Source organism: Falco cherrug, chromosome 4 (genome assembly GCF_023634085.1).
Source record: "Falco cherrug isolate bFalChe1 chromosome 4, bFalChe1.pri, whole genome shotgun sequence".
Lineage (NCBI taxonomy): Eukaryota > Metazoa > Chordata > Aves > Falconiformes > Falconidae > Falco > Falco cherrug.
The window spans coordinates 89481662-89507202 of NC_073700.1; the positions used below are offsets into that span (position 1 = coordinate 89481662).

At 41.0% G+C, this 25541-nt stretch overlaps 1 protein-coding gene across 3 annotated transcripts in view; it reads left to right on the top strand.

Annotated features, from left to right (window-relative positions):
• Positions 1 to 582: 582 nt before the first annotated feature.
• The window catches only part of NFX1 (nuclear transcription factor, X-box binding 1), a 75319-nt gene continuing 50360 nt past the window's right edge, over positions 583 to 25541 (top strand). For all 3 annotated transcript variants that reach the window (XR_008731826.1, XM_055707886.1, XM_055707887.1), the window contains exons 1-5: positions 583 to 706; positions 8621 to 9664; positions 12201 to 12362; positions 18203 to 18280; positions 20439 to 20544. Coding sequence is in view for 2 of the 3 variants with exons in the window: in XM_055707886.1 (XP_055563861.1) it covers positions 682 to 706; positions 8621 to 9664; positions 12201 to 12362; positions 18203 to 18280; positions 20439 to 20544 (1415 nt within the window). In the remaining variant the exon portion in view is untranslated. The remainder of the gene's footprint in view (positions 707 to 8620; positions 9665 to 12200; positions 12363 to 18202; positions 18281 to 20438; positions 20545 to 25541) is intronic.

The following is a 25541-nucleotide window of genomic DNA, read 5'->3' on the forward strand; positions in this document are numbered from 1 at the left end:
ACAACGGCTACACACTGGTGCTGAGACCCGCAGCATGATGACACATTCTGTTCTGCAGAGCACTTGGGGCTGGGGCATGACGAGAGATTTGTCTGCAGCACCAGCTGTAGTGCGGGGGTCATGTGGGCATTCCCAAAGAACCTTAAGTTCCAGCACTCATTTGGGGTGATAAACGTGTGGCTCTGCCACCTCCCTAGAGCAGTGCATGCAGGATGCAGTGGACAGCCTGGCGACACATCCCTGCATGCTACCCTGTGCCCAGAGAAAAGCACCCTTTACGCACACCATGCCAGCGCGGTGCACTGCCCTGTACCCACGCTCCCGCCCTCGGCCCGGTTTGCTGGGCTTAGCGGTGCAGGCGGTGCAGTAAACCCCGTTTCGGGGCAGGGCCGCGGCAGGCAGGCGGCCCGCTGACGGTCCTTGTGCCGCGGGCACGCCCCCGTCTTCCCGCCTTTGCAGCACCAGGCCCGGCTCCCGTTTTCCCCGCGCCTTCGGGCGGTGCCCGCCCCAGCCCCGCCCCCCGGCCTCGTTCCCGCCCCTGCTCGGCCGCCCGCCCGCTGCTCCCCGCTGCGCCTGCGCGCGGTTCCCGCGCCCCTCTGAGGGGGGCGCCGTAGGTGCGCGCCGTGCGCACGCGCGCCGTCCCGGAAGCCGCCCCTCGGCGTGGGGGGGCGTTGCGGTGGCATGGCGGAGGCGCGACCCGGGGCGGGTAAGCGTGGCTGCTGTGCCCCGCTCCGCTCCGGGGGCAGCCGGGGGCCGGCGGCGCGGGGGTGAGGGGGGGAGAGGAGGAGGAGGAGGAGGAGGAGGAGGAGGAGGGGCGGTGGTGGCTCGCGGCGCCGCTGCCGGGCCGGGCCGCGTCCGGGGGCTGGCGTGGCGAGGGGCGCGGGCTGCGGCAGCACCTGTTGCCGCCTCCCGCCGCAACTTCGCGGCGCCCGCGGAGCGCAGAGCGGCCTGCGTGCGGGGGGGCTCGACCTGAGGAGGGGGGCGCGGACTTCCAGTCTGTGAGAAACGAACGGCAGAATCGGTACAGAGAGCCGGCTCGGTTCTGGAAAACTTACAGCTTCCTGCCCATGCCTGCCGCGGACACCCAGCGGAGGGGTCCCGGGCAGCAGGGGGTGCCGCGGCGCCCGGGCCGCGCCGGGGGCTGCCTGCAGCGGGGGAGGGCGGCCGAGGGCCCCCGCCGGGAGCGCCGCAGGGTGGGGAAGGGCTTGTGTTCGTCCGTCGGCTTTTGCTGGCCCTTGGGCTGCGGGTTCAGGTTAACTTGGGCTTCACTGGGTGTGGCTGTGGCGGAGCAGCGGGGACAGCCTCTCACGGCCCGAATTCCAGCCTCACGTTTAATGATTTACCGTGTGTTAAGGGCACGTCATGATAGAAGGACCCTTATGTAATCGTCTCGAGCAGGTAATAGAAATCACTGTTGCCCAGAGTCACTCGTGATTATTTAGCGTTTTCATCGTGTCTGTTGATTTTCTTGCAGTCTGGGTAGACTTCTCAGGTAATCTGTTGCTTTGGGGTCACTTGGTGAGCTGACTCGTCTTGTTGTTCATAGAGTCATCAGGTTTCTGCCAGAAGGAATCCTGGATGTTTGTGGCTGGTGTGAAGAAAAAAGTATGAATCTCTGCTTTTGCAGCACCCTGTTGTTAATTCAGATTAAGATTGTCGTTAGCCTGTGTCATAAATAGCATTCCCTATCTCTTCTATGTTCTTGGTAGTCTGGCTATCGTGATGGAAAAGTTATTGGAGTTCATTTTTTGATGGGATGAAAATGGGTCCGCAGCTGCCTTGTGGGAAGTGAAATGGCCTGGGACATGGTTCAGAGAGCAGAGGCTGACAGTTACAGTAAAGAGAAGCTGGTGCAGGCCGAAGTCTTCTTGTCTCTTTATCTTCCATGCTGTCAGGCTGCTAGTCAGCTCTGGTCCTGAAACCTTTTGTACTGTCTGTGTTTACTGCAATAAGGAAATAAATATACTGAGCTAGAAACAGTTTTACTGAAAAGCAGTAGATCAGTCTGGATGGTACACCATTTCTACATTTGCTTTATAACACTTAAGCTAATATGAATATTGTCACATGGCGTTAAGTTCTGGAGTTCATTCCTTGTTATGGTAATACATGCTATGTTAGGAAGAACTGTCTCATAGGCAACCTTTGGACTGTGCTTGTGCAGTATTAGGATGGGAACTGGCTTTTGCCTTGCACCTTTGTGGACAGAGCAAGCATATGCTTTTGAGAGCTTAAATATGGAAGAGATTTTTGCTCTCAGGGTAGATCGGGGAAATGGTTGAGGCTGAAGAATGACAGTTTGGGGTCATGGCAGATTTGCAGACCATCCAGGATATTTTGCCAATAGTGAATGATTATTGAGACCCAGGGAACGAGTGTAAGAGACAAAGGGGAAAAATATAAGTAACAAGGTCATTGTAGAACGATTATTCACATTGATATACTAGTTTCCAGTCCTATGCACATGGAAGGGACAGGTGGTATTTGTATTTAATAGGCATTAATAGATTTTATTTTTTCCATCAGTTGCTGTAATTACTGTTGGATGTGTTTTTGGGTTTTTTTGTCTTCACAATGACAGCTGGGTCGTTATACACGGTACAGTGCATCATTAAACTGAAGATATCGGGGAGCTGCTATAAAGCTGTGAGTAGCCCACTGTAAGGGTGAACAGGAAAGTGAAACCTTATGTTTATTCTCCTTAGGCAAAATCCATTCTGTAGTAGGTATTCTGTTTGGATGATGAACGTACTTATGAAGTTGTATTTCTTCCCTGCTTTTATATTTCTCCTATACCATCTTGAAATGGGCTAGCTGAAAATTAACATTCTGTTCAAAATGTGGACGCACTGAATTTGGGCGGTAGCATAAAAGGACAAAACCAAAGCCCTGTGCACCAATACACACAGGGCTCTGACTAGCTGGAAAGCAGCTCTGCAGACAGTGACCTTGGGGTCCTTGGTGGACTATGAGCAGACCATGAATCGGCAATGTGCCCCCTCTTTAAGGAAGGCCAACAGTATCCTAGAGTATGTTAGGAGTGTTGTCAGTTTGTCAAGGGAGATGCACATTTCCCTCTGCTCAGCACTGGTGAGGCCATGCCTGGAATGCTGTGTCCAATTCTGGGCTCCCCTGTACAGGGAGGACATTAGTACTAGTGAGTGAATTCAGCAAAGGACCATGAAGATTATTAAGGGACTGGAGCATCCCTCATATGAGCAGTGGCTGAGAGAGCTGGAACTCTTCAGTCTGGAGAGAAGACTCAGAATGATCTTAGTGCTGTGTACAAGGACCTGATGGGAGGGGGTAAAGAATATGGGGCCAGATCCTTCTTAGGGGTATTAAGTGGAAGGACAAGGAGCAACAGGTACAAATTACAACACATGAAATGAACAGAAGAACAAGCCTGCTTACTGTTAGGATGGTCATGTACTGGAACAGGTTGCTCAGGAGAGGTCATGGCGCCTCAGGTCTTGGAGATCCTCAAAACGCAGCTGACCACAGTCATGGGCACCTCGATCTAGCTAACCCTGTTTGAGCAGGGTATTTGGAGTAGATCTCAAGAGGTCACTTCCAGCCTCAGCCATTCTGTGATTCTATGGTAATGATGATTTTGTGTGTTAATCTTTCTCTAACAGTTTTTGGCAAGAGTTGTGGGAAGGAAGCATAGCTTTTATTAGATGAGCTATTACAGTTGGAATAAACAATATTTGGGCAGGCAGATTGGTTTGCATGTAAGTGGATTGCACTGCTTGAGCCTGAAACAGTGTAGCTTCTGTTTAGGAAGCAATCCAACCTTTTGTAAATCTGTGTTATCTCTGGAAATGGTGGGCCGCTGCAGGGGAATATATAAAATGGTCAGAGAAGACAGAAAAGATCAAGCTTGGTGTTCTTGAGGAAGAGGTTTAAAGCTTTCAATGCGATGGGGAGAGCCTCAGGTTTTCATAATGCACCGTTCCTGGTTTTTTTTTGTGGTATGGTGTAATACAGGTACCTGTATTAAGACCTGCAGGAAGTGTCTTCCCTGTAACTTGTGCTTTGCATTCAGCTGGCTGGACCATCTCTTGTCTGGCTATGGGCAGTGCTGACACAATTACATTGTTGTGTATGCACTCTGTACTGTCATCTGTCTTTAGGTGAAAGAACAGGTTATGTGAATTGCTTTAAAGCTGAAGACATTTGTCCTGCAATTACCTTTGTCTTTTATTGGGAGCCAGTATATAAACTGAACAAATAGAGTATGCTGAGTTGGAAGGGACTCGGAAGAGTTATTGAATCCAACTCCTGACTCCACACAGGGCAACCTAAAAATTACACCACATACCGAAGAGCATTATCCAAATGCTTCTTGAACATTGAAAGTCTTGGGGCCATGGCCACTTCCCTGAGAAGCTTTTTGCAGTGCTTGACCACCCTTTCATTGAAGAACTTTTTCCTAATACTACCCAATCTGAACTTCCCTTGACACAGCTTTAAGCCATTCCCTCGGGTCCTGTCACTGGCCACCAGGGAGAAGATGCCAGCCCTTCTCTCTGCTCCCCCTTCTGAGGAAGCTGTAGACAGCAAGGAGGTCACTCCTCAGTCTTGAAGCTGAACAAAGCCAGTATTCTCAGCTGCTCCTCATAAGTCACGTCCACCATCTTTGTTGCCCTCCTTAGGACACATTCTAATAGTTTTATGTCCTTCTGGTATTGTGGAGCCCAGAATTGCACACACTGCTCAAGGTGACACTATTTTTGGTTGAATTTGAGTATCTCAATAAGAAGTGGTCAATTAAAAAAAGTGCTTGTCCAGTCAGAAGGACTAATCAATGTTGTTTATTTAGTTCTAGTTTTGTATTGATCTGAAGTTTCAGAAGGAAAATTGGAGTTCCTTCTATCTGGGAGATAGAGTTGAATTCATTTAAGGATAAAGAAGTACAACCTCTGACATTTATTGTGGACTCCTGTGCTCATATATTTTTCTGGGTGGATTCCTTAAATACTTTTTTTTTAACTTTTATTCTTAATTATCAACTTCATGCAGTATCTGCCTAATTGAAGTACATTTTTTAATGGCTCTTCAAAATCTAATTGGATGTAGCTTGCTGAAACTATGCTAAGAAATGTCACTTACTCATGATGTCTTTAAGTGGCACCTTCAAATGTCATTATTGTCTTTATCAAAAAAGCATTGAAGTTATTAAATTTGGGGTAGTGGTCCCCAAAGTAAACTCTGTTTTTGAAGTAGAGCTTGTGCTTTTTAAAATGAGGCATGTATGTACTAGTTTTCTTCATGTTCTTAAAAGTGTCCTTATCAAATAATTTTTCTGAAGGATAGTTCATGCAGACTACCCAACTTTTCTGGGGCATTTTGGCTCTGTCTGCAGTGAATGCTGAAGTGGTGTACTGTTATGGCAAGGCAGGCATGAAACCATGGGAGTTTCATATGCTTGGGTTTAATTCACATTCAGCATCTTAGGGATATTAAAATCTGCAATGCAACCTTTGGTTGCTTCTAAAGGTGTTGTGATTTTTTTTATTTTATAGAAGTACAGACTAGAATCTAGCTTTGGCCATTCACTTTTTCTTGGGATTTTTGTGTATGTACAGGTAAAAACATGTCTGAGGAAACATGAACCAGTGTTAGCTGCTGATTATTAGACTTGTGTATGTATTTTGCTGTTTCTTGTCTTGCCAGGCAGAAATCAGTTTTAGTAGAATTTACCACTTTGGAATTTTTTTTGTAATGTAAAAGCTGACAGTAAGAATAGGAATCCTATTCATGGGTGATATATAAAGTCCTAATGAATTATTCATATTTTGGAGGTGCTTTTAAATATCTGAGTCCTGGTTTCCCATCTGTTTCTTCAAACTTAATAGATTATTTGGAAAGTGATTTAAAAGATACCACTTGCACGGCTAAATGTCAAGTCCTGGTTATGCTTCTTGGAGGCCATACTCAAAAGCGTATTTTAGAAAGCCAGCATTTTAAAGCCATGTCCAGCATGTTTTTCTGTGTCAGTATAAGATAGTATATTGTACTGATCTACAAAGCATACTTAATCAAGCTTATTTACAGCATTCATTTGAAAGCCCTCTGCAGCAATTTGTAATTCATGCATGCATTTTATGTACCACATCTCATAACCAAAGAAACAATGGTCTTTAATAACAGAATACACTTTTTTTAGAGGCAAGCTATGTGTTTTTTGAAAAACATGTCTTTATAATATTAAGAAGCCATTTGGTTTACCTTGTTATATCTATCCATCAAACTTTAAATTTTAGAGTGCACAAAATAAATCTTAAACCAACTAATAAAATGGGTTGCTTCAAATAAGTTTGTATGTAATTACAGGATCGCATCCTGTCTTCAAATCAAAGTATGTGAAACCATTTTAGGTAATCTATACTGAGCGACTGCTGTTTACATTATAATGTAAAAGGACTACAATCTATGTTTGTAGTCCTCTTTTTTTTTTTTTTTTTTTTTTTTCTTTAGTGCTAGAAAACAAACTGGCAAAAGACTGGAAAAACTGAAAGTAAGTGTAGTTGTAGAAAGTAAAAATTACAACTTTATATTTTGAGTTCTTTACCCAAGATGCATGTGCTGAATTAAGAAAAACAGAACATTTCCAGGGAAGCTGCTTGCAGTCCAGATTCTTTCATATGTATAAGCCTAATACTTTATACCTTTATATACTTTATATACCTATATATACTTTATATAGGGTCTGCAGTCCTAATGATAGAACAGAACAGTTCAGCTAGAAGGCACTTAGAGTGTTCAAGTCAGCTGCCTGACCCCTTTAGGAGTGACCAAAAGTTAAAGCATGTTATTAAGGGCATTGTCCAAATGCTTCTTAGAGGCTGATAGGCGTGGGGCATTGGCCACCCCTCATGGAAGCCTGTTCCAGTGTCTGACTACCCTCTTTGGTAAAGAAATGTTTTTCATCAAGTCTGAACCTCCCCTGAGGGACACTTTGTGCCGTTCCCACCTGTCCTGACACTGGCTACTAGGGAGAAGAGCTCAGCACCTCCTTGCCGCTGCCCCTCCCCTTGAGTTAAGGTTGAGTTTTAAGTCAATCCCCAGCTGTTTTGAAAGACCTCTGTCTGATGTTCTGTTTCAGTTGTCTGAAACTCAGGTTAGTATTACAGTTTTTAAAAAATCCCCAAGCACTTTGTATTTGCCATTTATATCTAGTATAATAATAATAATACGTGATGTTATATAGCATAGCATATGATAATACAATATTCTATGTTATATTAAGAACATATACTGTATTACAATATCTCAACATATTAAATGTAAGTAATGTAGTATAATAATGTGTAATTATATATATGTATTGTCTTTGCAAAGAAAGTGATTTCAACTGTCTCTTTAAAAACAAATATAAATTGGGTTATGTGGTTAAGAACAATCTTAAATTTGATTTTAAATTCCTAACTTTTTGTAAGCTTAAAGCTTCACTTCCATGAAGTTGTATGTTGTGGGGTTGGGTTTTTTTGGCTACCAAATCCCTCATAGTAGTAATAACCATTCCTGGAGGTTTAAAAAAACTTCTTCATTTGAAAGTAAATGAAATTCACTGAAAAATGTTAAAATGATTTGAAGTGTTCTGGTTTGTCCTTTCCTTCAAAATGTAAATTTCCACAATCTTTATTGAAAAGTTAAAATCATAGGTAGCTGAGAGACTCGGATAGCATTTGGCTTTTGGAGAGTCTCTTATGTTCATAGCCCAAGTGCTTGATTCTTTTTTTGAATTGTCCTGAACCAGGAATAAACTGCACCTGCCCTACCACCAGAGGTAACCTACCTAACCTGTGAAATGAGTACTACCTCCATGAAATTTTAGAAGCCTCTCTTCTTTTTCACACTGCTGTGAAAAAAACAATCTGCTACAACCCATTAGACTGTCCCTGACATTCACCTGATAATTCCTGTTGCGGGCAGGCCCCTCTGCCACAATGTGATATGAAATTGAGCCACATAGGGTTTCTAAGGTGCACCTCTTTCTTTTATCTAGAGACATAAAAACAACAGAGGATCTCTTGCGTAGAAATACAGTTCATATTGATGGCCTCGTAACAGAAAAGTACTTTTGCAAAGCTGCTCTGGGTAGTCCCTCTACCATTTGATATGTCTGTATGTGGAACAGTGTGATCAGAGTTCATGCAAGCATTTACTATTGCTACTCTTTGGCTGATGGATTTTAATTTATATTCAAAGTTCTGTGTAATATTAAAATCTTAGGGTGTAGACATTTTATTTAAAGGACTCCTTCAGGTTCATGTGTGTATGTGAACATGCTAGGAAAAACTTGAGCACGTTAAACACTGATTATCACAATTGCATGTGTTATGCCTGTACAGTGCTGCTTCAAATGTTTTTCTTTATGTTTTTATATTCTTAACTCTGGGTCATCACAGTCTTTCTGTAAAGATGGCAAGAGAAGGTAACCTCTGCAAATCATTGTATGATTCAACTAGTTTTTCAAGACTTGTTGCAGTTTTTCTGTCAAGTGTGGGGTTGATTGAGCTCCTGGGTCTTTGCATGTACGGTAATTCTGCTGAAAAGAAATGTTTACTGTTTAATAGTCTTAGACATGTGTTTTTACTTCTTTAATTTTTAGGTGCATTGAATTTCAGTCCTGATACTGCTGATTCCACTTCAGGAGAAAGACAACCTACAGATCTAAACTGGGTGAATAAAGATAGGAAAGATCCTAACAGTAATCAGAATAGAAATAATTTATCATTTCCTAGTCTGTCCTCTGAAAGAGGTATAGATTTTGATAGCTCTTCCACAAAGCATCATGGCTTTTGTAATCCAGAAAGTCAATATGGGAATTCTGAAGAGTTCCACCAATATTTTGGTGCCAGTAAAAGTTTGAAGAATCGCAACTTGCAAAGCCACAGGTGGCACAGATCAAGAAACGATAGCACATGTACTCGAAGTAAGATAAGGCAAAGTACTGCTGATGCTGGTCCGGGCGTTTCAGATGCTGCAGTAGTACCTGGGAGAAGACCACCTCTTAGAGGATACAGTGACTTGCTTTCCTCAGAGAGTGACAGGGAGGTACCTAATGCAGATAGCAGAGGAGCTAAGCCAAAGAAAACACATCTGATGCATGCATCTGGAAGAGGATTCAGGGAGAAGGGAAAGCAAGTACATGACCGGGAAAAGAGAGTGAGCTCTAAACAGAAAGCAGAGCTGTTTGAAAATGTTCCATCTTTGGATTTGACTCAGTCTGACTCTTCAGAATCATCTGTTGGAAAGGCATTCTGCGATGCACCTGTTGGTAGTGGGGATGAGCAGAAAGGCTACAATTATGTAAACAAAAGATATCCACGGAAGCCTGTATGGAATAAACCCCCAGCAGAAAAGGAGTGTCAGAAAAGACGTGATTCTCACCGTAGTAAAAATACAAAAGTAGGTAAGAAGTCTTCTCTTGCGTATACTCCAAAAGATAAAAATGAGAAGAAGAAAGAACTCTCTGTTCACAAAAATGATGAAAACTTGACCAGTGAAATCAGGCATGAATTGTCCAGTTCTGTCAGATGTAATGGAAGAAAATTTCTGCTAAAGGGGGATCAGGCACCTGCACTTCATTTCAGCTGGACCCAGTACTGGAAAAAGCAAAGTGATGTACCAAAAAACAAAGAAACTCATACAGGTAAGCTTTCTAGACTGTCCTGTACTCCTGTATTAAAGATATGATCTTGAATAATTTAAACTGCCTTCCCATTTGAGTAGCTGAAGAAGCTTATGATTTCACGTTGGATCAGTATCCGTTTCAGAGGGCAGGTTAAACGTAAATGTGTGGTTTCTGAGTGGAGATGTGTTCTGTAAGTTTACTAGAGAAGAACTGATTTTGTTTAAAGTTTTCATTTATTTTACTACCAAACTGCAAAAGATGGCCTGGTCAGGCACCCTGTTAAAACATGTATGTTGTGGGAGCGAAGAGTAAAATAGTGAGCATTCTGGACAATGGGACTTGAGAGGGACAGTCAGTCCTAAAACTGATTTTTGCAGAGTAAGTTTTCTCGTGTTTTATGTAGAAGTAGGAAAATGCCAAATAGAGGAACTGTATTCTGGTTTTTTTCGTGTGGTGTTTTTTTTTTTTTTTTTTTTTTTTTCCAGTGGTAGTATCAAAAGGTAATTAGACATAGATAAAATCCCTGGGTACAATTTTTGGAAGTTGAGAATAGAAACATGTGACATTGACAGTGTAAAGCAGACCCACAGGTTTTGACTGTCTGAGTGAATTTTGTGCCAACTCGTACCATTAGGGACTTAAAACATTAAATGGAAATCAGCTGAATCTCTTCAGTGCCACAGTGCTGGTTTCTGTTTCTAGCCATCTAGATAGCTTTTACTTACTGTTTTAGTTAAGCTTAAGTGTGCACTGAGAAAATAGTCTCATGTTATTCATAGCACCCAGTAGAAGTATTTGTGTTTTCTTGCAATAAGGAGAGGTATTTTCCCTTTTTTTTTTTTTTTGGCCTTTTACAGTTGAACAAGCGCTAGGAATTATATTTAGTTGTTTTTTTGCAAAGCGTCTAAACCTCATCTGCTCTTGCCCAGAATAACAGAGATGGATAGACTAGCTCCTCTTACCTTCTCTGTGGTATTGAATTGTTTGAAGGTTTTGCTTCTCGGAGTCTCTTCTCTTTCAGAACTAAGAAAGTAGTAGCATAATCAGGAAGTGTAAGAGAGCTCCAGTCAGAAACTTCGTTCCCTTAGGAGAAACTCAAGGATCAAGATCTTCCTTGACACTAATTTAAATACCTTAGCTTTCTCACTTCTAGGTTCTACTTGAATTACAAAATTAAAGATAACTCAGTCTTTCTTCCAGTATTACTATTAAATAAAAATCATCATATGAAAGAAGCAGGAAGAGAAGTAGTAATCTTTTATAAGATACTTAAGGAACATCCCCCTCCAAAATGGCAGTCTTTCTTTGTATGCCTTAGTTAGGAGCTATTTTGGAAGCAGTATCTGCCACTGTTTTCAGGGGACTGAGGCTGCGCTTTTTAAGTGTTTTATGGGACTGCTATCCTTTCTGGGTATGGTATAATTTTAGTTTTCTGGTGAAAAGAAGTATGTTTTAGGTGGGGATGCTTTCTTTGCAGCAGGTGATATTCATAGGGCACTGAAAGCAGAAATGGCTCTTAAGTCTACTATCTTGTGGTGCTTGATGTAGGAGGGCTGGAAAAGAAGCTTGAAAGTGCTGATATCCTATTAAGGAGGGCAAAGAGTGTTAACACTTCCAAGTTTCCAGGCATCCATGGGCTTGCTTTCAGTCATGTGTGGTACAAGCACATTTTGAATTGATAAGTCATTTTTCTTCTGTTTTTTGTCCTTTGTCATGAGTTCTAACTTCGCTTGCATTGGCACCATCTAAAAATGGTATGTTTTTACAATATAAGCTTGTAATCAAGATATTTTAAAATTCTGTGGACTTAGATCAAATAGCATTTCTAAGGTGTATTTGGTAGCCTTACCTTGATGGGAGAGTTAATCTGGCAGAACTGAAGTTATGTGGTGCCTCTGTTGTGCTTACACATCTAACTGTTTTCGGGCTGTTTTGTCTTTCATATGGATTTCTTGCTTTATTTTCCAAGTACTTTTTCACCTTCTCTCACATGGCTTAAAAGGCCCTGTGCTTTGACTGTTGTTTCCAAGTTACTCCACTCCTAAAGCAGTCAGTTTGAGGGGTTTATTTCTGTAATCCAGGTACTTCACTGCTAATATTTTCGTGTGGTCTTCCAGGAATACTCGAGGATGGGGAATTAAATTTAATTTTGGCTGAAACTTCTGTAGTTAAGAGCTTTAAGCTTTTTGGTTTAAACTTTATGTGAAGGTAGATTTCCCAGTAAAATCTCAGACTTCTGCCAAATTTAAAACTGTTAATTTTAATTAATATTTAATTTAAAATTTAATTTTTAATTCATAAGATCAGAATGATTGCTATTCAACAGGAATTATTGTTGCCATTTTTATGGGAATCTTATACTCTTCCTGCTCTGAGACTAGAGAAGTAGCAAGTATCAAATGAGAATCTTCAAGGAGTAAGCTAGTACCTTGCTTGTAGCCACACAGGAAAAATAAGTTCTGTTATAATTTAAATGAAATCCTGGAATTCCATTTGAATTTTGTTTCTCAGCTAGCAGATGTTCGATGTACAAAGTAACATATTCTGTTTGCAGGGTCATTGATTGAACAGCTGACCACAGAGAAGTACGAGTGCATGGTATGCTGTGAGGTGGTCCGAATAGTAGCCCCAGTGTGGAACTGTCAGAATTGTTACCATGTATTCCACCTGAATTGTATTAAGAAGTGGGCACGATCACCAGCTTCACAAGCTGAAGGTTGGTATTCTCTTTTGCAGATGTTTTCTCTCTCAAATATAAATAATACCATGATTCATGTGTTTCGTATGTTGGAAAATGACTTACAAATATTGTTTAAGGTAATTAGTAAGCTGTAAACCAAGCAAGTTTTAAGTAAAAAAAAATTTTTTTTCAGCATTCTTTGGATGCTTTTTATAATACTCCTAACTGTTTTGATTCCTTCTAGTATTCTAGCTAAAACTAGTTTTCAGGTTTGGATACATAAGTATAAGATTACTCAATGAAATCAGTACATCAAGATGCAAAGCTCTGTGGCTATGTTCTGATACACCAAGAAATGTCTCATCCTCTCATATGTGCTTGACTGAGCAGTCAAACAGAAACAGCACTCCAGCCATTATTTGTCTGCTTTTACTCAACCACTTCTCAGTTCTGTTCTTTGATAAACTACTCCTGAAATCCATCACTGGTGCCATGCAGTGAAACGAAATTCAGAGAAGACAGAGTTTCTGCATTTATCATTAGCTTAAACTGTTTCAGATTCTTTGTATTATATCACTTTTTGCAGCTTATACCACTACATGGTGCCCTCTGAACACTTTGGTGTAAGTTAAGGCTGAATTGCAGTCTCTGCTGTTTGCAGTTGTATGATACAGACACACTCTGAAGACCATAGTATTAATCTTTTCTGTACCCTGCTTGTTTAGCATTTACCATTCTTCCTGTGTCTTTCTGACTTTCTCTGGGCAGACTGAGGAAATACTGTCAGCTGCTTCCAGGTGTTTGAGAGTTCTTGCAGAAGGGATTGGTTACAAAGTTCTTGGATTTCTGAAGTTGCATAGATGGACTTCTCAGTAGGGCTGCTCATGCTTCATACTGGCAATAGAAAGGAAGTTAGAAATACCAGTACAAGATTTGAAACATAAAGGCATCAGAATGTTTGATTTTTGGGTAACTGAGAGTGACTACTGAGAACCTTTATTGCCTAGCTGTTTTTTGGTCATCTTCTTTGGAGTTCATTTTTCTCCCTGAAACAGCTTATTGCTTGATCAAAAGAGCATCTGCTTGTGTAAGGAAGGTTTTGCCTATCTGCCAAGACAGTGACCTTAGGTACTTGAATCCTGACAGCACTTCGAATAGCCATATCTTTTGGCCATTTGCTTTTCATATAAGAATTTGTGGACTAAATATGTGACCATTTAGGAGGGGAGTTGAGCTAACCCTTAATTGAGATAAGGTGGTGGCCTCAGTAGAACTGATTGCATAGCTCCAGTAAGGATGCTGATGCATATTTCTTGACTTGCAAGGCCCTGCTACCCTATCTTGATTAGAACTTCTACAGAGTGTATTTGTTTTCTGGTGGCTTGTGTCAGTGTAGTTTCTACTTTTCAAGCTTTGTATGTTGAGGAATTCACTAGAACCCTGGCAGTAATTATTGTCTACCAGAAAAGAAATAGGACACTGTAATCTACCGAAGTTGTTAATTCACTGTTTTTCTGGAAGAGGAAAAAAAATATTTTTCTGGACGTGATTTACTTTAAATCTACTTCATTTTGAAAATGTAATGAATTCCAGGAAATTTTACCTAATCTCAGCACTCAAACTTTTCACTGCTACGTTTCATTTCCTGCCTAGTGAGAATATTTTGTTCGTAAGATCAGTTTTGAGTGTTCAGTCTTTTGTGTTTTGAAGCAGCTGAATGTTTCGTGAAAATGTCCCTTCATTTCAGGTCTTACAGAAGCTCTGTTTCTATGACATGTAGTAGGAGGCTGAAAGTTGGATGAAGTTGATAACATCCTTGGTGGGGTATCTTCTCATATAGTTCTGTTTTCCAGATCAATAGTATGGGTATCTGTTATGTGGGAAAAGCAGGTGCAGATCACTTGGGGACAAGGCACAACATTCAGCAAGTGAAAGCTTTGGCTTCAGTGAAGGTGTAGCACTGCCACAATGGGAGCTCTGGGACACCAGGGCTAATCAAATGCAGACTCAACACAACAGAACCCTGCTCGGGAATGAAGCTCAAAGGAATGCACTGCAGTGCAGATTAACATGTTGTACATATGCAGTGTCCTGTGTTGCTCGTTAGTGAACTCACTGATGTAATGCAGGTGCTGTTTTCTGAATTCCAAGGTCTGCAGCTGGTTGTCAGGTTGGCACCTGTGCAAAGGTGGGTGCAGATGAGGAGGGGAAGTGAACTATACTGGGGTGGGAAGAAGGGAAGAACTATCCTAGGTTACTGTAACAGTTTTCTCGCACCCGACAGTATCTCTTTCCTTGGAGACTTTCAGGTATGTTATACTTAAGGTGTCTTCCCTCAGAGATGATTTTGCCTTGTCTTGATGGTCATCTGAAAAATGACTTTTAGTTTGGCCAAATCAAGTGAAAGAATCTCCTGATTATCATGGGGAGTCATAGGGCATTGCTTTATTCTTGGTCTGCTTACTTGTGGTTGACATCCATCGTTCAGGATTTCTACAATGTAGACTGTCAGCAGCACTCAGAACTAGAGAATAGATTTTCATTGTCTATTAGAGATGGCCTAGTCAGGAGGAGGATGAGGAGCCTCTGATAGGCATCACTGCCAATATGTGAAAAGATTCTTGCCTGTAAGGAAGAACATAACTTTCTCCTTAGCAAGCTTTTTTTCTAACATTTTGAATAATTGGTGGAATGTGACCCATGGATATTCTCAGCTAAGGTCAATCTGACAAAAATGCCTGCATTGCACATACTTTGTTATGTCTATAAAGGGAAAATTGTTGTCTCTTGCCCCCTTCTTCCTCCTGCTTCTTTTAAAAACTGATATGTCAGTGGTGTTTGACCTATGCCTTTATGCTGATGGAACAAAACATTAAGCCATTTACTCCCTTCTTTGCAGGGAAGGTGGTTTTACTGGCATTACTCATTTTGGTTGGAAGGGCCAGAGACATTTGAGTTATTACAACTGTTTCTGTATTCTGCCCCCTCTGCTGCCCCAGCCCTCCACTTCCAGATGAGCTTGTGGTCTGTACCAGTCCGGTATTGGCCTAAAAGATGGCTTCTGATTTCAGTGGTCTGAATATAAATCTACTTGACTATTTTTTTCTTTTTTCCCTTCTTTTTACCTTCAGCCATGCTGTTCAAGGGCTGAAGCAGTTCTGTGTACTTTGGATATTACACAAACATTACCACTTTTTTTGTTACTGGGACAAAAGCTTTTAATTATGTCCAGCTGAGAAGTCAAAGCAGTAATTTACTGATACTGATTATCTCATTGGAGAGCTACATAACACCTTTTAGAAAGTAACATGAAACTGACAGTATTGACTAGTATATTCTGCTATACCTGAGGTGATTGAAATCTTCTGTTTGGAGGGGGTTTTTTTATGCACCTAGCATTGTATATATGTTGAAAAGTCCTGCTGTACTGCTGCTTTTGGAAATGTAGCTTTTTAGCATTCTCTCTTTATTCCAGCAGATGTGTTTGGATCCTTTCTTATGTAATCACCTATGACTCATCATGTAAAGAGGAAAGTTGCTTGTTTGAAACTGCACATAAAGATCCATAATCTGTATCTATAATTCCCCCCTTTTCCTACTCAAGGTTCTCTGGAACCCGTTAATCCTTTGCAAGTCTGGAAACTGAGCAGATTCTTCACTGTGCCTTTATGACAACAGGTATACAGTAGGAAGTGGCAGGATTCTGGGCTGCTACAACAGACGCAGATTTTTTGTGGCTGTAAGTGCTAGAAATAGGGATGCTTGCAATATGTGTGGGAAAGATAATTACAAGCAAGGAATCTTTATATCCCAGAAGGAGGGAGAGGATAGCAAATACTAAATTTATAAATGGCAGTGAGGTGTGTTTGATTTTGCTTAGACGACTGTTCTGGAGTCTTTGGATTTCTGCCTGCTTCACTGCTACTCAGTGAGAAGATACCTGAGAGTGGAATGTTGATTCTGTAGGGTCATCCTTCTCTCTTTCTTCAGTAATCAGGATTCGTAAGGAATGGTTACAGGACCACTCCTTACAAACGTGGATGTCAGGAGTCATCCTACAGTCATTCTATCCTTCAGTAATTGTGTCTGAATCCAGGAAGAAAAATTTTATATCTTGCATTCTTAGAGGAAAACAACTGCATGCCCATTGTGGGTGGAGCCACATCCGTGTAGTTACGTCTTAAAGGAACCAAGGATAATCAATAATTAAGAAGCACAAAATACATCTTGAAAGGCTGTTCTACTTGGACCCTTACTATTCTCTAGAGAAGCTGTTTGTAGAGGACTAGACATCCTGCTCTGGGAGAGATGGCGATAGAAGAGGCCTTCTGAAGCTTACCTTCACAGCTTTTGACAAAGGTAACATGGAATAACAGTGAAAGAAATGTTGATAATGTAATAGTTAAGTATACTTTACAAAGTAATCCTGGAGGGAATCCCTTAGGGTTTAGTATGCTAGCTTTGGGATGAGCCACATAAGGTGCTGACAGCTTTGTCAGCAAATACTGCTGCCAGGTTTTACGTGTAGCTTTTAACACTTCTTTCTAAGATGTTTCTGTTTGTAGCAGTCAAAAAAAAAAAAATATTGGTCAGGAAATGCAGATTGGTCTTGAATGTGAGAGTGTACTCTTTGAGTCACTGTCCTGCAGCTACTCAGCCCCTAATTGTACGGTGCTCTGCAGCAGTCTTGGTGGCACAGTGATACGAGCCAGGATGACAAGGGGCATGAATAAGCAACAAGTATTGAAAAGAATAGACATGCTTTAGATAGGCATTTCAAGTCTGTCAGGGCAGTCTGTAATCTGGATAATTCCCAGTTTGTGAAAAGTCACCATTGTGCAATATGATGGTTAATGTAAGAGGTCTCCGTTTTAGTTGATAGTGAGCCTAGGTGTGCCTGTCGTCTTGTCACACATAGGGTTTTCTGCTTGCAAGCCCTCCTGCATTCATAACATGAAAATACCGTAAAACTTGGTCAGATTCCTTAATCACCAAGAACACAGCTTTATGAATTTACCCAGCACAGAATTGATTGGGTAAGAGTGACAGTAAGAGCTAATCAGTTTATATATTTTTATTTTTATTTATATATATATATACATATAAAAAATCTCAGTTTCTTCTCCCTGTCCTCTTTTGTGTTCAGTGGTGCTCTCACACTGGTATTCTTCATAGCCAGATTACATACTGAATTTGGGAAACATCTTCATGGATGTTGCTTTCCTTAACGCTGAAGTTCTTCCTTTACTGCTAAACAACACCCTCCTGAAATGCAGAAGCAAAAACCCTACTATTTAATAAAATACCAACTTGAAGAATAATGTCCTAGTCAATAGCTAGGTATTGTCACCTTTAAATTAATTACAGTAGACTATTCTGGTTTATATATTACTAATTTATTCTGAACATGAAGCAATATTAAATTGGTCTTCTACAAGACATGTTAACTCAAACATGAGAGGACAGTGAAAAGAAAAATACAGGTTATGCTTAAGACTGTAGGTAATTATATTTTTCTCACCAGTTGCCCATGCTTTAGCACTTTTTTTCCTCATAGAAAAGTGTTTTCTCATCCTAGTAGAATGTCTTACAACAGAGTACACGATAATAGAAGAAAAAGTGGAATTTTAAAATTTGTTCTTGTTTCTATATAAAGTTGGAGCCTAGTTGCATGAAGTACCACTGCTGTGTTTATCTTGATACTGTGTAAAATGCATTTTTATTAACATGCTTTCTTGCCACTTCTGAGTAAATGGAAAAACTAGTTTGGTTGCAGCTGTGGTAAAAAAAGGTGAGAGCATTTATTCTAGGTTTGCAAATTAGCTCCTTTATTTACTTTTAAGTCATTTTTATCTTTAATTTTTTTTTGTCTACAGATGGTAATAGTGGTTGGAGATGTCCAGCTTGTCAGAATGCTTCTACGCAAGTTCCTAAAACTTACACTTGTTTCTGTGGTGAGTTTCTTGCGTGCTTTTGTGAAGAAAAACGGTTTTGTCATTTTGATAGTTGTTTTTTTTTTAATTTGGAATTCAGTATGGCTGCTCATTTGCTGACATCCCTGAAATTTAACCATGTTTAAAACTATTGACACTGGAAGGTGGCTGCACAGAGAATCACACATTAAATTGTAAGTGGTATTTTCATATCACTATGTAAAAAGAGTGATTTTTATAGAATAATGATAATTTGGCCTGCCATCTTATAAGCTTTTTTCTGTCGAAGGACTGAAATAGCCTGCATGTGTTATGTCTGTCTTTGTGGCAAGATACACCAAAATAATACACAATTCAAGCATACAACCATCTAAACCGTTAAAGTGATGTAGCAGTTTCATCATTTATGTTGATCAGGGACATATACAGGTTAAATAGGAAATAATATTCAGACTTTTCAGACCTTTTCGGATACACATTTAATAAAAGTGGTAAATGAACTGAGTATAACATTCACTAAGCTGTAAATATATGACAAAAAGGGAGAAATTATGTTACTTAATTGGATACATGCAAATAAATTTTGTTTGGGATTTACGCTTGCAAAATTTCTGTTGATATCATGTAGCTTTCTCTTCCTTGAGTCTTGAGTCACGGGGAAGTTTCACCTTACTTCCTACAAAACAGTGTTTTGGACTTGAGAAAGGCACTGGGAGTCATTGAGCTTGCCCTAAAGAACATAGACTTATGTTGTAATAATTGACATTTTTATCTAAAGTTCTCTTTATCTAAATGTGTCAGTGAGTCAGTTAAGAACAGTGCAATCCAGGTAAGACAGTTTTTGTATGACAATGTGTGGAATCTTACGAGTATAGAGATAACAATTCAGTTACATTGGGTGTTTTGATTCCAAAGGAAAATGACACTTTTAAGACAGGTTGTCCATCTGTTAAACAGGAAAGAAATTCTGCCTAGGCTTAAAGACTGTTTCATAGTTTTGGGAGACCTACAGTAGGAACCTTGAGTTGTCCTTGGGGTTAATATTAGCAGAGCGCCATGTTGGAACATAGGACTTTAATCTGTACTGATAATTTTACGTTAATGACACAGTGTTTGGACACCACCAGTTGCTTATGCAAAGCTATCTTCCATTTGATGCAAAATACTAACTATTTGTTGGGTGTGGTGGTGTGGGGTTTTTTTTCCACCATTCCATGAGGAAATTCCTAGCTTGCTGTTCTTCTGAGTCTTCCTTTCCTGGGTATTCAACTAGTTAATTGAGGCTCAGGTGAAAAAATGCCATTTGTGGTGTTTATTTGTGTTATCCTAATTTGCTGCTTGTAGAATATACAAAGGTGTACTAGAAGAGTTAAAATTATATAACCATGTCACCAAAAATACGTTTTCTTAGTCTTTTTAGTTGTTGCAACTCAAATTTGTTGGCTCAGTTGTTTTATTGTTAGTTTAATTAACCTCTTGCAGAGAGACAAATTAGGTTTGCATGTGTTAACTGTGGCAATTAACTTTGACCCTGATGGTCATCTCATGCACTGAGCTGTGGGATTTGCTAACAGTATGTCAGTTTAATTAAAATACGGTTTCAGCGCTTATCTGAAGTACAGAATACTTGAAGATAACATACTGGATTTGTGTATTCATCAAAATATCAACCTTTAATGTTTAGATTTATGTAGAGTCTGCTTCTTTTTAGAGAAATTACTTTTATACTTAGTCATTTCATTTGCCCGTATTCTGCATCACCTTCCCAGCTAGATCTTACTTTCTGGGAATGGTGTCTTTTTTTCTTCTGTGTTGAGGCAGCAAGGGAGTTTCACCCTTTGTCTCATTTACTATGCAGCCTGACCAACTAAAGAGGACTTTTAATTTTCTTACATTGTATGAGTTTAATTTAATGTAAAATACCAACTACCTAAGTGCCTGCTGAGAGCATAGGAGGAAAGAATCTTCTGGAGCTTGATATTCCAGTAGCACTTACTTATAAAGAAGTTGAGTGTATATATCATCACTGAAAACGGAGAAAAAGTAAACATGTGGTGTCATCTTGTTTTTCAAAGAAGATATTGTAAATACAGCTTTTTCTTGTTGATGTAGTATTTTTCCCAAATTTAGTATTGTATTCAAGGCAATAAATATGTTTCTGTCTTTTGATATGGTTTAGGTAAGGTGCACAATCCTGAATGGAATAGAAATGAAATCCCACATAGCTGTGGGGAACTTTGTGGAAAGAAGAGACAGTGTTTGGACTGTCCACATCTTTGTAACATGTAAGTGAATGTTTATCATATGAATATTGAAATGATCTAGGGAAAGTTTCTGAAGACTGCATTTGGATATTTTTTGACTATAGGATATGCTGGGGGCTGTATTTTGTTTATAGCTCATCTGAAGCCTGGAAGAAATGAAGGCTTTTTTTGCATTTGTATTTCTGAAGAGAGTTCATATGAGAGAATGAACAGAAGGTTAAGAAAAATAGTTGTAGCAAGATTTCCATCCATTTTAGGAACTGAACCAGCTGCCTGGCTTGGTTTCAAGAACTTTCATTGATGCAGAAAAATAATAGTCAATGGAAGTGATTTTAAACATGTATCCAGTGGTCCACCAGATGTTCTAGGTACTGCTTTTCCTGTAATAGTGTTTGTGTAAGTTAATCTAAAAGCGGTGGTACTTTGTTAAACTGAAGGACTGCTTACTTCTATCCTTTTTTTCTTTTTCTTTCCTTTGGCTTGTAAGCTGTTGAGGATAAGAGGGCAATATGTATTTAACTATTTGTTGAGACCACTGGGTGGTTGAACCAGAATCCCTCATGGAGATCTTGGTCAGTATACATAACTTGGATTGTTTTTGTTAACATTTATTAGTATAAATCAATGAGAGGCAAAGAACAGCAATTCTGGTTTTCGTTCTGGATATTTTCCTTTAGATCTTTTTTTAGCAGTGTGGTAGTGTAATATTGATAAGGTTAATAGCATTAGGTGAGTTTTTTCAATGTATAAATATGCGTGCTAGTCAGAAAAAATAAATTATGTTGTTCCTACTGTATCTAGCTTCATTTTTCAAGTATGGAAGTTGGTCTGTAATGCCTATTCATATTTCTGTTGTGAAAGTTTTAATAGTCAGAACCAATTGTTTCTGCTCTTGGTACAGAATCAAAAACTTCAGTCATTCCAACAAATAGAACGGTTTGGGTTGGAAGGGACCTCTAGAGATTGTCTAGCTCCCACCCCCTGCCACGGGCAGGGACACCTTCCACTACTCCAGGTTGCTCCAAGCCCCATCTAGCCTGGCCTTGAGCCCTGCCAGGGATGGGGCAGCCACAGCTGCTCTGGGCAACCCTTGCCAGTGCCTTGTCACCCTCACAGTAAAGTAAATTCTTCCTAATATCTAATTTAAATCTCCCCTCTTTCAATTTAAAGCCATTCCCCCTTGTCCTATCACTACACGGCCTTGTACAAAGTCCTTCTCCAGCTTTCTTGTCGGCCCCTTTAGGTACTGGCAGGTGCTCTAATGTCTTCCTGGAGCCTTCTCTTCTCCAGGCTGAACAACCCCAACTCTCCCAGGCTGTCTCCATAGGAGAGGTGCTCCAGCCGTTTAAGCATCGTTGTGGCCTCTGCACTCACTCCAACAGGTCCATGTCTTTATGTTGGGGGGGCCCAGAGCTGGACTCAGTGCTGCAGTTGGGGTCGCACAAGAGCAGAGCAGTGGGGGAGAATCCCTTCCTTTGACCTGCTGGCCACGCTTGCTTTGATGCAGCCCAGGATTCAGTTGGCTTTCTGGGCTGCAAGTGCTCATTGCTGGGCCATGTTGAGCTTCTCATCCCGCAGCACCCCCAAGCCCTTCTCCTCAGGGCTGCTCTCAGTCCATTCTCTGCCCAGCCTGTGTTTGTGCTTAGGATCACCCCAACCCATGTGCAGGACCTTGCACTTGGCCTTGTTAATATAGATTGTCTTCAGATTATCAAATAGATAGTAATTTCACACTTCTTCCAAGGTTTACTAAAACTCGGAATTTTGCTAGAACTTTACTCCGAACTTTTATTTAACGTGTTCTGGTTTAAACCTATTTCAACATTTTGAATGAAAGATTTCTGTACTCTTTAATACTTCTTTCCCACATTAGAAATACTAGATTTCTTTTCAGACTCATTTAAGAGCTACAGCATTTTTCTTAATTCATAAATCATTTTTGCTGTGGTTTGTAGCTGATATCCTGACTCAGCAGAACACTGATTCTGTTGGAGCCCAGCTGCTCGTCTTTATCTCAGGAGAGGCATATGTCTGTGGAGGACTTTTTGGCCCAGTCAGAGGTAGATTCCTTAACTATGAGAACTAACTGACTGCAATTTGCTACCTGAAAGACTTTCCTATAGTGCTTGGAAGAAATAGCTGCTCTGTTGGAAGAAGGGTTCGTCGGAGTCAAGAAGATGCTCAATATGAGTTATGCATCTTGCTCAACTTTATTAGTTTCTAACACTACTTGTATAGAACCGATACACATGCATATTCATAAAGCAGAAATATAATTGGTTAGTAGTCTCTAAACGTGCGCGGTTCTCACACCCCTAATCATCATGACTAAAATAAGCATTCTATCCATGTAGCTAATTGTGTCACTGTGCTTCAGCCTTGTAGTTTGTTACTCCCTATTTTCCCCTACTGCTCCCTATCTTTCTTGGCCCTGCACCTGCTTTCCCAGCAGCTGTATCTTGTTACAGCCACGGCCTGTTGGCACAACATAATTACTTGGGCTCAGGATTCAAGAATAGCTCAAGGCTACCTTTCTTGTTAACTTCAGCACAGCAACTTCAGTACAATTCTGGTTACAGGCCTATTCTAATACCAGGCCTGGATTGTGCAGATCTTCAGAGATTCTAAGGCCACGCTTCTGCAGCCATTCTTCTACAGTGCTCTTGTTTTGGTTGTTTTTTTTTTTCCTTCTTTCCTTTCCTAGTCTACAGCAGAGGCTCAGTCTGGCATTCTCTTTTGGACATCTTCTGAACAGTGGAGGAAATACTTTGCCTCTTGCAAGCTAAAAAATTTGTAGTCCCTGGTAGTCTGATCTGTATCAAGAGCTGTGAAAATTGGGCTGTTTTAAAGTTCCAGTGTGCTACCAGTTTAAGTGTAGCAAATTCAAGAGTGTTATCATTCAACTTGTTGCACTTGAGTAAAACCATGCTGAGATCGTCAGTCCTGGAGGTATAGAAACAGCAAAGGTGCAAATTAAAATAAGGGGTGGTTTTGGCACTTTTTGACTTGTGATAGTGATCTGGTGGGGAATGCACTTTCAGCATTGGTGTTACCCAGTTTTGGCCATTGCTCAGTGTGTTCTGGATACTTCTTCCTCCCATGTGGGAATCTTGGGTATTTATGAGGATGGGCTGCCTCCATCTGCTGTATCAAAAAGCAAGTAGAAACCTTGTTCCCTCTTGCTGTATCAGGAAGTGGTGGAGTTAGAGGTGTGGAGCTTTATCATCTGAATGCATCTTCGGTAGTCTATCTTACTAGCTCCTTCCCACTGGACAGCCTCAACTGATCTAGAAATCTGGATCATAATCTGTATCTGGGCAGAATTTTTCTTAAAGAGAGCATTCAAAGGTGGACTTGTTGCCATCAGGGCCAAGAGTGTTTCATGGTTTTTGCTTGTGTTGAGATGATCTTGGAACTCTTTTTTGCAAACACTTGTTTCTTTGGATTATGGATCTGCTGTGTGCCTTTTTCCTCTGCTCTCACAGGTTCCCATAAGGTTTGAACCATAAATGCCATTTTGCTCACTGAGATCCTAAAAGCTTTTTTGGTCTGTCCGCCCCCCCCTGTTTCTGCATCAAATGTTTCATGTCTTTGTCAAGACCTCCTGCCTCACAGTGTGATGGGACAAAGAATCCTCTGAGTTATTCCCGCTCTTCAGTCGTATGCGACTTTAGTTAATAGTAGGGATGTGTCCATTGTTAGGGGCAGTGGAATGAGTCTAGTGCTCGTGTCTTGAGTGTCGGTGTGGCATTCTTGATGTTGCCCCTTCTGCAGTATTTAATCCCATCTATTCTGGGAAACCCTTTGCCGTTGATGTGGGACTCTCATTTAATAAGTCTGGCTCCGTGCATTGTCTTAACAGTTGAGCAGACCCCTGTGTCTGTAGTCCATGAGGCTCTGACAGAGCTATCTGGATGAATCCCTGTTCATTGCTGCGACTTGAATTTGAGTCTTTGGAAACCTGCTTTTTGAGTCAGGGGGTTCTTGCTTAGTTTCTTACTTGTCTTTGTGGCTGTTGCATCAACAGAGTATGGAAGATTTAGATGCTTATAGCTATTCTCTGCTCTTTATATCAGCATGATTTATGCAGTGTCTAGCAACAGAACTGGAATTGCAATATTACCTGAGATTTCAGAAACCACACACTTGTATCTGCAGTGCAGCTCTCTGATGTGGCGCTACCAGAATGAAACATTATCCTCTTTTGTCCTTATAGCAGACTGTCCTGGTTTCAGCTGGGCTAGAGTTAATTTTCCTCTTAGTAGCTGGTGCAGTGCTGTGTTTTGGCTCTGGTGTGACCTATGTTGATAGCACACTGATGTTTCTAGTTGTTGCTGGGTAATTTTTACACGAAGTCAAGGGCTTTCCAGTTTCTCAGGCCCTGCTAGCGAGAGGGCTGGAGGGGCCCAGGAAGTTGGGAGGGGACACAGCCAGGGCATCTCACCCAAACTAGCCAAAGGGCTATTCCATACCATGGGACTCATGCTCGGTATATAAACTGGTGGGGGGAGGGTTGGCTGGGGTGGGCTGATCGCTGCTCGGGGACTGGCTGGGCATTGGTCAGCAGGTGGTGAGCAACTGTATTGTGCATCACTTTATTGTTGGTTTTTTTTCCCCTCCCTCCTTCTCATTATAATTATTATTGTTGTTCCCCCCCCCTTCTAATTATTACACTGCTCTTATCTCAGCCCTTGAGTTTCATATTCCTTCCTGATTCTCCTCCCTGTCTGTCTGGGGGTCTGGGGGTGTGTGGTGGTGGAGAGTGAGAGTGCAGCTGTGTGGTACTTTTTTACTGCCCGGGGTTAAACCATGACCCAGAGAAACTTGTTCTCATTGCTTCACATTAGGCTGCTTGTATTTGCTCCTTCTGCCATATAGATGAAACGTGCAGAGTATGGGAGGTGGTGTATAGGTGGTGGTGGTCTAAAGTTTGGGCTCCCTCCTGCTGCCTGCCTTCTGTATGCACCCTGTGAGGTGCTAGGCTTTTGTGAGTGATGGTCTGCTGTGGAATGAGGGGC